The following is a 14,608-nucleotide window of genomic DNA, read 5'->3' as shown; positions in this document are numbered from 1 at the left end:
AGCGGAGAACTGTTGCTTCTAGGAGCAGCATGTTTCCTTGTCAGCCTTATTCTTAGCTTATATACTCGTCGATCGGCTTTATTTGTTGTAGACTTGGTTTTAGAGCTACAGCTCGGTCGATATTCATCGCAGCTGCTTAGCTGTTGACGACAACTAGGGGTTATAGTCGTTGCTTGACTATTGACGTAGATAATTGTTTATAGTTGCCACTCGACTGTTGACATAGTTAGGGGTTTATAGCGGCCACTCGATTGTTGAAGGCATAGATAGGGGCTTATAGTCGCTGCTCGACTGTTGAAGGCATAGACAGGGGTTTATAGACGCCGCTCGACTGTTGGTGAAGACTTTGGTTTATAGTCGTCGCTTGACTTTTGACATAGATAAGGGTTTATAGTCACTGCTCGACTATTGACGAAGACTAGGGTTTATAGTCACCACTCGACTGTTGAAGGCATAGACAGAGGTTTATAGTCATCGCTCGACTGTTGAAGGCATAGACAGGGGTTTATAGTCACCGCTCGACTGTTGGTGAAAACTTGGATTTATAGTTGCCGCTCAATTTTTGACGTAGACAGAGGTTTATAGTCACTACTCGACTGTTGATGAAGGCCAGAGTTTATAGTCGCCGCTCGATTATTGGTGAAGACTAGGGTTTATAGTCGTCGCTTAACTTTTAACTTGGCCGAATAACACAAGAGTCTGGAACACTTAGGATTTGTATTCATTATCTTCCTGCATCCACAAGACATACACTTATACAAGTACATTCGGATTTAACCACGCACCTCTCACTTGACCCTATATGGCTGGAGATGGTTTGCCCTCCAAGGCCGCTCGAGCTTTCTCCCATCCTCATCCTGCAGGTAGTAGGCTCCCGAGCAGAGCTTCTGAATGACTTTAAAAGGTCCTCCCCATGGAGCCTCCAATTTTGGTGAAGTCGTCGACTGACTTCACTCTTTTCCAAACCAGGTCGCTGACCTGAAATAACCTTGAGATCACTCTCTAGTTGTAGTTCTGCTTCATGCGTTGTCGGTATGCCATCAGCCAGATGGCGGCCTTGTCCCATGTTTTGTCCACCAAGTTGAGCTTCATGAGCCTTTGTTCAATATTTCCATCGTCGTAGAGCTGCAGCCAGATAGCTCATTGCACCCGACTTCTACTGGAACCATCACCTCACTGCCATACACCAGGTGGAATGGTGTGACTGGTTGCACCTCTTGGTGTGGTACAATGAGCCTACAAGATGCTTGGGAGCTCATCGACCCAGTTGTCTCCAGCATGGTCGAGCCGAGCCCATAAACCCCTAAGGATTTCTCGGTTGGTGACTTCCGCCTAACCGTTGCTCTGAGGATGGGCCATTGAGGTAAAAGCCTGCGCTATGTCATAGTCCTCGCACCGATACTTGAGTCTCCGTCCGGCGAACTGCCTTCCGTTATCTAAGATGAGCCGGCGAGGGATACTGAACTAACATAGGATATTTTGCCATATGAACTTGATGACCATGTGTTCGGTTATCTTGGCTAGCGGCTCAACCTCCACCCACTTTGAGAAATAATCTACTGCGACAAGTAGAAATCTGTGTTGACCAGTCGCCATTAGAAATGGTCCAACGATATCCATGCCCCATTGGTCCAATGGACAAGACACCGTGGATGTCTTCATCTCCTCGGTCGGTCAGTGTTGGATGTTGTGATATTTTTGACATGACAGGTAAGTGGCCACTATCCGAGTGGCATCATCTTACAGTGTGGGCTAAAAATATCCATCTAACAGGATCTTTCGAGCCAGCGATCTGCTGCGCGAGTGACTTCTGCAGGATCCCTGAAGCACTTCTTGAAGGATGTACTAGACATACTCCGGTCCGACACACTTGAGCAATGACCTTGAGAAAGCTCTTTTATATAGTTGGTCTCCGATCAAAGTGAACCGTCCAACCCTCTTTTTCAACAGGCGAGCTTCTTCCTAATCAGCTGGAATGCTACCCAATCGAAGGAACTCTATCAATGAGCTCCTCCAGTCGCTCGAGAAGTTTATTCCATTCATCTTGTTGATGTGTGCCACCAGTGAGACTTGCTCAATTGACTACTCTATCACGAACGGTGACAATTATTGGTGCAATATCCCCTAGGTCAAGGTTGACCGGGTTGATTAAGCTTGAGTTGGCTTAAGCTTGAGTCTTGATGTTTGCGTTTCAATGTTTGACAATATATGGAGATTGCAGGAGCAATCGTCTAATTAGGGAGATTGTTGGTGCAATTCCCCTCTAGTCAAGGAATGATCAGTTTGATGTAAAGTAGAGTCAAGTAGGTCAAAGGAGTGACCGGATACTTGACTGGAAAAGTCCTAACTGAAGGTTAGGTAAGTGAAAGTCCCGGTGAGTGAAGCCAGGTAGTGGAAAAGTCTTGGTGAGTGAAGCCAGACAGATGGAAAGACTTAGTGAGTGAAGTTAGGCAGTTGGAAATCCTGGTGAGTGAAGCCAGGTGAAAGACCTAGTGAGTGAAGCTAGAAAGTGAAAGTCCCAGTGAGTGAGCTGGGTAAATGGGAAGACCTGGTGAGTGAAGCTAGGCACGAGAAAATCCAGATCAGTCAACGGTGACTAGACATCTGGTGGAAGGAAATCCAGGTGGGTCAAGGTTGACCAGACACCTGGTGTTGGGAAGCCCAAGTATGTCAAAGGATTGACCGGATACTTGACACAAGAAAATCCAGATGGGTCAAGAGTGACCAGACATTTGGTGGAAGGAAGTCCAAGTGGGTCACGGAGGACCGGACACTTGGTATGAGATGGTAAGTCCAAGTGGGTCAAGGTTGACCGACACTTGGCATGAGGAGAAAAGTCCAAGTGGGTCAAAGGATTGGTCGGACACTTGGTGAAGAAGTCCTAGCAGGTCAAGGTTGACTGGATGCTAGACACAAGGAGTCTCAACAGGTCACAATTAACTTGATGTTGGGTTTGGGAGCCCTAGAATTGAGTTGGGCAAGCTAGGGTTGGTTAATTTGATCAAGTGATCAAATTGGACTAAGCTTAATCGATCAGCTAATCGATTGGGTACAGTGCTGCGACAAACAACATCCTAATCGATTAGTTGATTGATTGGGAAGCGAAGCTGCGAGCATAGAATGGTCCCCAATCGATCAGGCGATCGATTGGGCACCGCCAAATCGATCGAGCACTGCCAATCGATCGGGTGATCGATTGGGCACCTCCAATCAATCGAGTGATCGATTGGGGGCTGGTTTTCTTGTGCGAACATGAGGAATCCTGAATCGATCAGTCGATCGATTCAGGCCATTTCCAACAGAGCACAAAGGCGCTCTGAATCGATCAGTTGATCGATTCAAGCCTCCCTAATCGATTGGGATATGACCGTTGTGAAGTAAGCGCACAAAAGCCTTCTTCCTCACACCAATTCGGTAGCTTTTTTTCTCTCCACTCCTTGCGATCATCTTTCACAGGTTTATGCTAGTTCTTGAAGGTGTCTTGGAGTCAAGTGCTGCTACACTTCCAAGGTCAATAAGCATTCTAAACAAGGAGAAACAAGCTAGGGTTTCTTCATTGTAAATCTTGTAAGATTTGATAGTGTATTAGCTTGTATTTCTTTCTTTTTGTATTATCTATGCAAGAGTTTGTACAAGGCTTCTCCACCTTCGGTAGTTACTGAGAAGGAGTGTTTTATGGTGGATGAGTGAGTGAGGGCTGGATCCTTGGATTAGTCACCTCTTCTTGAGGTGGATACCAAGTAAATCCTTGTATTAGTGTTGTGAGTCTTGTTTCTTGGTTATTCCACTGCATATCATCATCACAAAGCAAGGCAATGAGCACAACGAGCTATTCACCCCCCTTTAGCTATAAATTGATCCTAACAAGTGGTATCAGAGCGACGTCGCTCTTCACCGGAATCATCACCGGAAAGGGCAACAAGCTAGAGGAAGAAGAAGTTGAAGCAAATTTCAATAAGTCAAAGACTTCATTAAAGGCTCAACTTCAAATGGAATTCCAAGATGGACTTGGATACAACACAAGGGTACCTCCACCATTCACAATGACAAGCTTCGATTCTTAGAAATCAAGAATCAAAATTTTCCTTATGATGGAGATAGAGCAATGGTTTGCTCTAATGGAAGGCATTCAAGATCCAATAGATTCAAAAGGCAAAATCCTCAAGAAAAGTAAATGGAGCAAGGAGCAAATTCAAAGGTGCGAAGCAAATGACAAGGTAACTAAATTATTGGTTAGTTTGTTGTCAAGCACAATCTTGAGCAAGATAGGAGAATTTGAATATGCCAAAGAATTTTGGAGCAAATTGGCAAAGATTCATGAAGTCCCCTCCATTACACCAAACCAAGAAGAATCCAAAGAGGGTGACTCATTGGATCAAGACCAAGGGGAAGAAGAATCCAAAGTTGAGAGGTGCTCAACACCGAAAGAATAAGAAGAAGGTCCATCCTCTAGAGAGCACGAAGACAAAGGAAAAGGAGTAAACTCCTTATTTCATGTGCAAGAGGATGAAGATGAAGAGGTCTCCACCTCTAGGATTGAGGGGAAGCATCATTCATTGACATCGGAGAAAGAAGAAGCTTCTATTTCTGGGTCAAATGGAGAGGAAGATGGTGTCACCTCCACGAATCAAGAAAAATTAAATGGAGGATCATGTGCCACCCCTACAAGTAAAGGTATAACAATTTCAAATTTAAATAATAAAGATCACATTATATCCTTTGAGTGTAGGGAAAAAGGGCACTACAAGAGTAAGTGCCCTAAATTGGCCAAGAAGAAGGGCCAAGTGGCACCTAAGGGCGAGGAGAAGCCCAAGGAGAGCATTCCCGTGACAAAGAAGAGCAAAGAGCATATAGTGTGCTTCTTGTGCAATCAAAGAGGACATTACCGAAGTTAATGTCCTAAGCAGAAGAAACCGGTCAAAGTCAAGGGAGGAAGCTCAAGTCAAGGGGAGCTCTTAAGAGCAAACCCAAGGTATCATTTATTGAGCCTATTCCTTTAAGTAATGATAAAAAGCATGCTAGGAACAGTTTATATCATTTCAATGCTATTTATCATGAAAATAGGAAGTATGATAGCATTAAGGAAAATTATGTAGCTTATCATACTAAAACCACTCAACCTAAGGTTAGAAAGATGGATAACAAAATAGGCAATAACTCTAAAGACTTTAGATATAAGCCTAGAAATAGAAATGCTCAAGGGAAAAATGAAAAATCCAAATCTAAGAATTTAAAGATGGAAAACCAAGCCTTGAAGTCAAGGCTTGACAAATTGGAAAAGATCTTAAAAAGAATGGAAAATATTCTAAAAGGGCAAAAGGAGCATAACCTAGGGATACAAACCTAAGGCTAAGAAGGATGCAACTGTTAGACCGATGCGGCCGGCTAGAAGGGGGGGTTGAATAGCCCTGAGTAAAACACAACCCTTTCTCGGACAATTAAGCTAACACTTGAAAAAATAGATTAAGCAGAAAATAAAGCATAAAAATGAGGCACCGGATTTGACTTGGTTACAACCGGGGAGGTTGTTAATCCAAGGAAGATTGTTGCACTAAAAACTCCTTCAGGCGGAGAAGCCTCGTTTACAGCAGTGTAGGCACAAAAAAGAAAGAAGCTAATCAAAGCAATGGAAGCACACAAGTGTTGTTACAATTTCTGAACTTATGAAAAGCTTCTGGACCAAGGCTATATTTATAGCCTTGGTCGGGGCGCCTGGAAAGGTTCCGGGCGCCCTGGGGGGGATAAAATTTATCCCCCAACGTTCAGATCGAGATAATTCTCGATCTGGTCAAAATTACTATTCCGGGCGCCCGGAAGGGTCCGGGCGCCCCGGAGGGGTCCGGGCGCCCCGGACCCCGAAAGTCAACACAGTTGACTTTTTTATCCGGGACCGCTTCTCTGGTTCAGTCCCGCTTCGGTCCGGTTCTTCCGCTCCGGATCCGCTCTTTTGGGTGATCTCTGCCTTCCGGAAAAGGGCTCACCCGAACCCAACTTCCGGTCTTCTCGAGCGTGCTTCCCTCCGGCTTCTCGTCCCTCGGAATTGCCGCGTGTTTCCTTCTCGTCCGCCAGCGTACTCATCCGCAGTCTTCGTCCCTCGGTCGTCGACCTTCTCGCTAGCTGCGTCTCTTGCTCCCCGAGCAATCTTCCGCTCCGGCTTTCGTCCCTCGGAACCACCGCGCGCTTCCTTCTCGTCCGCCGGTGTACTCTTCCGCAGCGCCTCGTCCCTCGGACGCACCGCGTGCCGTCCTTCGCGCTAGCTGCGTCTTCCGCTCGAGTACCTGTGCTCCTAAGCTCCTGCACACTTAGACACAAGGTTAGAAAACAACAGAACCTAACTTAACTTGTTGATCACACCAAAACCAACCTTGGGGTTCCAACAATCTCCCCCTTTTTGGTGTGATCAACCCAAGTTAAGCTAGGGTTAAAATAGACATAAAATTGAATTAAGTAAATTAACTTAAATTGCAATTTAAGTGCAAAAAGATAGAAAAAAAAAATTAAATCTATCTACCTCCCCCTAGACTTATACTTTCCCTTCTCCCCCTTTGATCACAAAAAAATGGGGTTCCAAGAAAAATAATCTAAGGGTTAAAGACTTAGAAAAAGTATTTCTAAAAAAAATCTAAGTTTTTTAAGAAATTTAGAAAATTTTTCTAAGTAATTAAAGCTGAGATTTCTAGTTTCAAGAAAAATTCTTAACTTAGAAAAAAAATAATTTTTGAGAATATTTCTAAGTATTAAAAAAAAAATCCTAAGTAGGTAAATTGAAATAAAATGTTTTGAATAACCTTTTTCAAGCACTAATTAATTCTTGTATTAATGCTTCATTAGTAAGTTAATTAAACATTTATTTCAATATTTTGGCTTCCAGGTCGTGGCGAGGCACTAGGCCTTCTTGGTTATTGGAGCAACAACCACTTCCTTAGACAAAGCCTTATAAAGAAATTCTTTATTTAATTTTCTCACATAAAGCGCTAATTTTACTTTTAAAATTAATTTAAGCATGATTTAGCAACCCAATATAGGTTCCAACCTACTGGATTAACTAAAAAGTTTTTAGGGACATATTTTCTAGAGATATTTTTGATTTGTCCCTGGTGATATCTATAATACCAATTCAAATTATTGAACCTTCTAAAATTAGATGAGCAAGCAGAGTTTTTCAAGTTTTCTACTTGAATTTTTAGATTTTGAATTTCTAATTTTAATTTTTCATTTTCTAAATTTGATTTATCTAGCATTTCTAACGGACAAGATGTAGCTAATATTGCTTTTAAATCTTTATTTTCATTTTCTAATTTGCAACAATCTTTTGTTAAAATTTTAATGAATTTAAACATTTTATTAGGAGGAAGAGATCGTACCTCACTTACCTTGTCGATCTCGTTGTCGGTTTCTCCCCCTGAACTGCTGCTCTCTTCGGACGTGGCTCCCCCTTTATTGATGCTTTCGATGCTCATTTCGGAAGAGCTTGATTCGCAGTCGTCGTCTTGATGACTCGCCATTAACGCGAGCCCAGAGAACTCCTTGACTTCTGATTCCGACGACGTATCGTCCCACGTCGCTTTTAGGGCCTTGCGATTTTGGATAGGCTTCTTACCCTTGTCCTTCCCGTTGTTCTTCAGTTTAGGGCAATTGTCCTTGACGTGCCCTTCTTCATCGCAATGGTAGCAGCGGATGGTTCTTTTCTTTCTTCCCTGCGGATGGTTAGATTTCCTAGATTTACAAATATTTTTAAATCGTCTTACCATCATTACCATTTCCTCGTCGTCGAGAGAAGATTCTGACTCAGGTTCGTCTCTCGAAGCTTTAAGGGCGACATTATTCTTGGGCTCCTTCGGACCTGCACATCTTGACTCATGCACTTCAAAAGTTGAAAAGAATTCGTCTAATGAAATTTTTCTAGATCTTTTGAAATGTAAAAGGCATCTACTAGTGATGCCAATTTTGAGTTTCTAGGAAAGGAATTTAGGGCATACCTTAGCGAATCTCGGTTACTTACCTCTTCTCGGAGATTCGTAAGTCTGGTGATGAGTTCCTGAATCCTCGAGTGTAGATGTGCAATTGTTTCACCTTCTTCAAATCGGAGGTTTGTAAGCTGGTTACGAAGTAAATCCCGTCTTGCAAGTTTGGCTTCGGATGTTCCTTCGTGTAACTCAAGGAATTTCTCCCAAAGCTCCTTTGCCGAGTTGTAGGTACCGACTCGATTGACTTCTTGTGTTGGAAGTACACTTAGCAGATGAAATTCTGCTTTCTTGTTTGCCACGTGGTCAGCCTGCTCCTTCTTTGACCATTGATTTCTTGCTTTGCCCTCTGGTGCTTCATAGCCAAATTCCATTGTTAGTAATAAATCATAATCTGTTTCAAGAAATACCTCCATTCGCTTTTTCCAGCTAGCGAAGTCCCCTTCGAATTTTGGTGCGTGGATGTTGGATCCGGCCATCTTGTTGCTTCGTTCGGCGGTTAGTCCTCCTGAAGCGCCTCGGCTCTGATACCACTTGTTAGACCGATGCGGCCGGCTAGAAGGGGGGGTTGAATAGCCCTGAGTAAAACACAACCCTTTCTCGGACAATTAAGCTAACACTTGAAAAAATAGATTAAACAGAAAATAAAGCATAAAAATGAGGAACCGGATTTGACTTGGTTACAACCGGGGAGGTTGTTAATCCAAGGAAGATTGTTGCACTAAAAACTCCTTCAGGCGGAGAAGCCTCGTTTACAGCAGTGTAGGCACAAAAAGAAAGAAGCTAATCAAAGCAATGGAAGCACACAAGTGTTGTTACAATTTCTGAACTGATGAAAAGCTTCTGGACCAAGGCTATATTTATAGCCTTGGTCGGGGCGCCTGGAAAGGTTCCGGGCGCCCTAGGGGGATAAATTTTATCCCCCAACGTTCAGATCGAGATAATTCTCGATCTGGTCAACATTACTGTTCCGGGCGCCCCGGAAGGGTTCCGGGCGCCCCGGAAGGGTTCCGGGCGCCCCGGATGGGTCCGGGCACCCCGGACCCCGAAAGTCAACACAGTTGACTTTTTCATCCGGGACCGCTTTTTTGGTTCAGTCCCGCTTCGGTCCGGTTCTTCCGCTCCGGATCCGCTCGTTTGGGTGATCTCTGCCTTCCGGAAAAGGGCTCACCCGAACCCAACTTCCGGTCTTCTCAAGCGTGCTTCCCTCCGGCTTCTCGTCCCTCGGAATTGCCGCGTGTTTCCTTCTCGTCCGCCAGCGTACTCATCCGCAGTCTTCGTCCCTCGGTCGTCGACCTTCTCGCTAGCTGCGTCTCTTGCTCCCCGAGCAATCTTCCGCTCCGGCTTTCGTCCCTCGGAACCACCGCGCGCTTCCTTCTCGTCCGCCGGTGTACTCTTCCGCAGCGCCTCGTCCCTCGGACGCACCGCGTGCCGTCCTTCGCGCTAGCTGCGTCTTCCGCTCGAGTACCTGTGCTCCTAAGCTCCTGCACACTTAGACACAAGGTTAGAAAACAACAGAACCTAACTTAACTTGTTGATCACACCAAAACCAACCTTGGGGTTCCAACAATCTCCCCCTTTTTGGTGTGATCAACCCAAGTTAAGCTAGGGTTAAAATAGACATAAAATTGAATTAAGTAAATTAACTTAAATTGTAATTTAAGTGCAAAAAGATAGAAAAAAATTAAATCTATCTACCTCCCCCTAGACTTATACTTTCCCTTCTCCCCCTTTGATCACAAAAAAATGGGGTTCCAAGAAAAATAATCTAAGGGTTAAAGACTTAGAAAAAGTATTTCAAAAAAAATCTAAGTTTTTTAAGAAATTTAGAAAATTTTTCTAAGTAATTAAAGCTGAGATTTCTAGTTTCAAGAAAAATTCTTAACTTAGAAAAAAATAATTTTTGAGAATATTTCTAAGTATCAAAAAAAATCCTAAGTAGGTAAATTGAAATAAAATGTTTTGAATAACCTTTTTCAAGCACTAATTAATTCTTGTATTAATGCTTCATTAGTAAGTTAATTAAACATTTATTTCAATATTTTGGCTTCCAGGTCGTGGCGAGGCACTAGGCCTTCTTGGTTATTGGAGCAACAACCACTTCCTTAGACAAAGCCTTATAAAGAAATTCTTTATTTAATTTTCTCACTTAAAGCGCTAATTTTACTTTTAAAATTAATTTAAGCATGATTTAGGAACCCAATATAGGTTCCAACCTACTGGATTAACTAAAAAGTTTTTAGGGACATATTTTCTAGAGATATTTTTGATTTGTCCCTGGTGATATCTATAATACCAATTCAAATTATTGAACCTTCTAAAATTAGATGAGCAAGCAGAGTTTTTCAAGTTTTCTACTTGAATTTTTAGATTTTGAATTTCTAATTTTAATTTTTCATTTTCTAAATTTGATTTATCTAGCATTTCTAACGGACAAGATGTAGCTAATATTGATTTTAAATCTTTATTTTCATTTTCTAATTTGCAGCAATCTTTTGTTAAAATTTTAATGAATTTAAACATTTTATTAGGAGGAAGAGATCGTACCTCACTTACCTTGTCGATCTCGTTGTCGGTTTCTCCCCCTGAACTGCTCTCTTGACATGGCTCCCCCTTCATTGATGCTTTCGATGCTCATTTCGGAAGAGCTTGATTCGCAGTCGTCGTCTTGATGACTCGCCATTAACGCGAGCCCGGAGAACTCCTCGACTTCTAATTCCGACGACGTATCGTCCCACGTCACTTTTAGGGCCTTGCTCTTTTGGATAGGCTTCTTATCCTTGTCCTTCCCGTTGTTCTTCAGTTTAGGGCAATTGTCCTTGACGTGCCCTTCTTCATCGCAATGGTAACAGCGGATGGTTCTTTTCTTTCTTCCCTGCGGATGGTTAGATTTCCTAGATTTACAAATATTTTTAAATCGTCTTACTATCATTACCATTTCCTCGTCGTCGAGAGAAGATTCTGACTCAGGTTCGTCTCTCGAAGCTTTAAGGGCGACATTATTCTTGGGCTCCTTCAGACCTGCACATCTTGACTCATGCACTTCAAAGGTTAAAAAGAATTCGTCTAATGAAATTTTTTCTAGATCTTTTGAAATGTAAAAGGCATCTACTAGTGATGCCCATTTTGAGTTTCTAGGAAAGGAATTTAGGGCATACCTTAGCGAATCTCGGTTACTTACCTCTTCTCCGAGATTCGTAAGTCTGGTGATGAGTTCCTGAATCCTCGAGTGTAGATGTGCAATTGTTTCACCTTCTTCAAATCGGAGGTTTGTAAGCTGGTTACGAAGTAAATCCCGTCTTGCAAGTTTGGCTTCGGATGTTCCTTCGTGTAACTCCAGGAATTTCTCCCAAAGCTCCTTTGCCGAGTTGTAGGTACCGACTCGATTGACTTCTTGTGTTGGAAGTACACTTAGCAGATGGAATTCTGCTTTCTTGTTTGCCACGTGGTCAGCCTGCTCCTTCTTTGACCATTGATTTCTTGCTTTGCCCTCTGGTGCTTCATAGCCAAATTCCATTGTTAGTAATAAATCATAATCTGTTTCAAGAAATACCTCCATTCGCTTTTTCCAGCTAGCGAAGTCCCCTTCGAATTTTGGTGCGTGGATGTTGGATCCGGCCATCTTGTTGCTTCGTTCGGCGGTTAGTCCTCCTGAAGCGCCTCGGCTCTGATACCACTTGTTAGACCGATGCGGCCGGCTAGAAGGGGGGGTTGAATAGCCCTGAGTAAAACACAACCCTTTCTCGGACAATTAAGCTAACACTTGAAAAAATAGATTAAGCAGAAAATAAAGCATAAAAATGAGGCACCGGATTTGACTTGGTTACAACCGGGGAGGTTGTTAATCCAAGGAAGATTGTTGCACTAAAAATTCCTTCAGGCGGAGAAGCCTCGTTTACAGCAGTGTAGGCACAAAAAAGAAAGAAGCTAATCAAAGCAATGGAAGCACACAAGTGTTGTTACAATTTCTGAACTTATGAAAAGCTTCTGGACCAAGGCTATATTTATAGCCTTGGTCGGGGCGCCTGGAAAGGTTCCGGGCGCCCTGGGGGGATAAAATTTATCCCCCAACGTTCAGATCGAGATAATTCTCGATCTGGTCAAAATTACTGTTCCGGGCGCCCGGAAGGGTTCCGGGCGCCCCGGTCAGTTCCGGGCGCCCCGGACCCCGAAAGTCAACACAGTTGACTTTTTTATCCGGGACCGCTTCTCTGGTTCAGTCCCGCTTCGGTCCGGTTCTTCCGCTCCGGATCCGCTCGTTTGGGTGATCTCTGCCTTCCGGAAAAGGGCTCACCCGAACCCAACTTCCGGTCTTCTCGAGCGTGCTTCCCTCCGGCTTCTCGTCCCTCGGAATTGCCGCGTGTTTCCTTCTCGTCCGCCAGCGTACTCATCCGCAGTCTTCGTCCCTCGGTCGTCGACCTTCTCGCTAGCTGCGTCTCTTGCTCCCCGAGCAATCTTCCGCTCCGGCTTTCGTCCCTCGGAACCACCGCGCGCTTCCTTCTTGTCCGCCGGTGTACTCTTCCGCAGCGCCTCGTCCCTCGGACGCACCGCGTGCCGTCCTTCGCGCTAGCTGCGTCTTCCGCTCGAGTACCTGTGCTCCTAAGCTCCTGCACACTTAGACACAAGGTTAGAAAACAACAGAACCTAACTTAACTTGTTGATCACACCAAAACCAACCTTGGGGTTCCAACAGCAACGTCATACCATAGGGTTCCATAGAGTTATGGAACCAACCCTAGGTTTAGGGGTCAAGTTAAAGATACATGGGAAGTTATCCCTAGAAGTATTTTTACCAAAACCAACGTGTCTAAGACTTCTAATAAGCAAAAGAAAGCCACCAAGAAGATCACAAGGGAAACTATCCCTAGAGTTGACCTAAGTGAGTCAAGTGTGACTAAAGCTTCTAAGAAGCCTAGGAAGGTTACTAGGAAGGTATCTAGGGAAGTCATCCCTGGTGAATATCTAGAATATGCAAGGAGCACCAATAGGTTTTGAGTTCCTAGGAGCATATTTTTTACACCCTAGATGGGTTTAGAGAGTGTCAACTCTAAATGGGTAGGGTAGTTAACCCAATCTTGATAAAGTTGACACTTAGAGATATTTTCAAGGTTTTTGTTAACCTTTGAAAATGAAAAGGATTAATTGGTTATTCTTTGGAAGAGTAAAATGTGCCAAAATTTGAGGAATTACACTTGATTTAAATTGGCACAACTAACCAAGAGCAAAAGAAATTTCAAGTTGGGTTTTGACATTTTCTTGAGAAAATATGGGCAATCAAGGATTAGATTTTAATTTAGCTAAGGATTTAAGATACTTAGATAGATTATCTAGGTATATTTTATTTATGTTAATTGACATGATTGTTTGCCCATCATATGCCATGACATCATATTTTACATTCATACTTATTATGAAAATCAAACAAAAATACCATGTCATGTCACACATACATCATGTAGCAATAGTATATTTTTCTTTTGAAAATTATTTCTTTTTGATGTATGTCATAACTCATCATACATAATTTTAATTTTCTTGTAATTGAGGATAATGACATTTACTAACAAGTGACATCCTAGATGGATGTACATGAATTAAAATATCTAGATAGATATGCATGATTCCTAGTTTAGGGTAAAACCAAAATCTACATCTCACAAAGACTATAAGTTGACTTGTATGTGTTTTAGTACACATTAGATACAAGTGAGATGTTAGGATGATAAACAAGATTCAAGATGTTGATTTAGTGCATCTAGTTGAGTTTTGATTTCATCAAAACACATAGTTATGTGTACTCCAATCATTGGGAAAGCTAATGTACAAGTCATGTGCATTGAGCTCAAATAACATGGTTGGAAATTAGTTTCGAAAATCATTTTAAATATACTTTGAAAAACCTTGGTGAAAGCTATTTTTTGATAGTAATCATTATTAAAAAGTTAAACACAAATTAGAAGAAAATATTAAAGTTTTCAAGAGTTTTCAAATTTGTGTCAATCTTTGAAAATAAGATGATTTTTCTTATAAAACTATTTTTTGTGATAGTATATACCCTAAATAATGTCTACAAGAGTTTTCATGTATTTTAGAATTTTGTATAATTTTTAGGGCATTTCTAAATTTTACTGAAATTGAATTTCAGGAAATCAGGGCTTCAATCGATCAGCCGATCGATTGGAGAGCCCTAATCGATCAACTGATCAATTAGGATGTGTTTCCCGTGAGCAAAAGCTCACTGAATTGATCAGCCGATCAATTTATTTATGCATAAATCGATCAGTGGATCGATTCATTCATGCATGAATCGATCAGTGGATTGATTCAGAGGCATTTTCTGCGAACAGAAGCTCGCGGAATCGATCAGTGGATCAATTGAATAAGTGGCAATCGATTAAATCTCAACCCAATCGATCGAAAAGGCTGATTTTGGTTGGGAAAGTCTGATTTAGGCACTTTAAGCCTTTTTTAGTCTCTTTAACCACTCCTAACTCCATGGAATATATTTATATACATTTTAGGATAGTTTTCATGATGAGAACAAGGAGAAATGGTTAGGGAACACTAGGTTGAAGTTTAGGTTGAGGTTTGCATTCAAATATTGATACTTAAATCTCAAAACATCAGGTTTTGGATTTCCTAAA

At 42.3% G+C, this 14,608-nt stretch overlaps 1 protein-coding gene across 1 annotated transcript in view; it reads right to left on the bottom strand.

The window, feature by feature from the left end:
• Positions 1–1,002: 1,002 nt before the first annotated feature.
• The window catches only part of LOC122055086 (serine/threonine-protein phosphatase PP1-like), a 41,204-nt gene continuing 27,598 nt past the window's right edge, over positions 1,003–14,608 (bottom strand). Inside the window, exon 4 of the mRNA XM_042616478.1 lies at positions 1,003–1,125. Coding sequence (XP_042472412.1) covers positions 1,003–1,125 — 123 coding nt within the window. The remainder of the gene's footprint in view (positions 1,126–14,608) is intronic.

This window comes from Zingiber officinale, chromosome 3B (assembly GCF_018446385.1).
Source record: "Zingiber officinale cultivar Zhangliang chromosome 3B, Zo_v1.1, whole genome shotgun sequence".
Taxonomy (NCBI): domain Eukaryota; kingdom Viridiplantae; phylum Streptophyta; class Magnoliopsida; order Zingiberales; family Zingiberaceae; genus Zingiber; species Zingiber officinale.
Note: the sequence above shows the minus strand (reverse complement) of the source record. Positions and strands in the feature narration are given on the sequence as shown.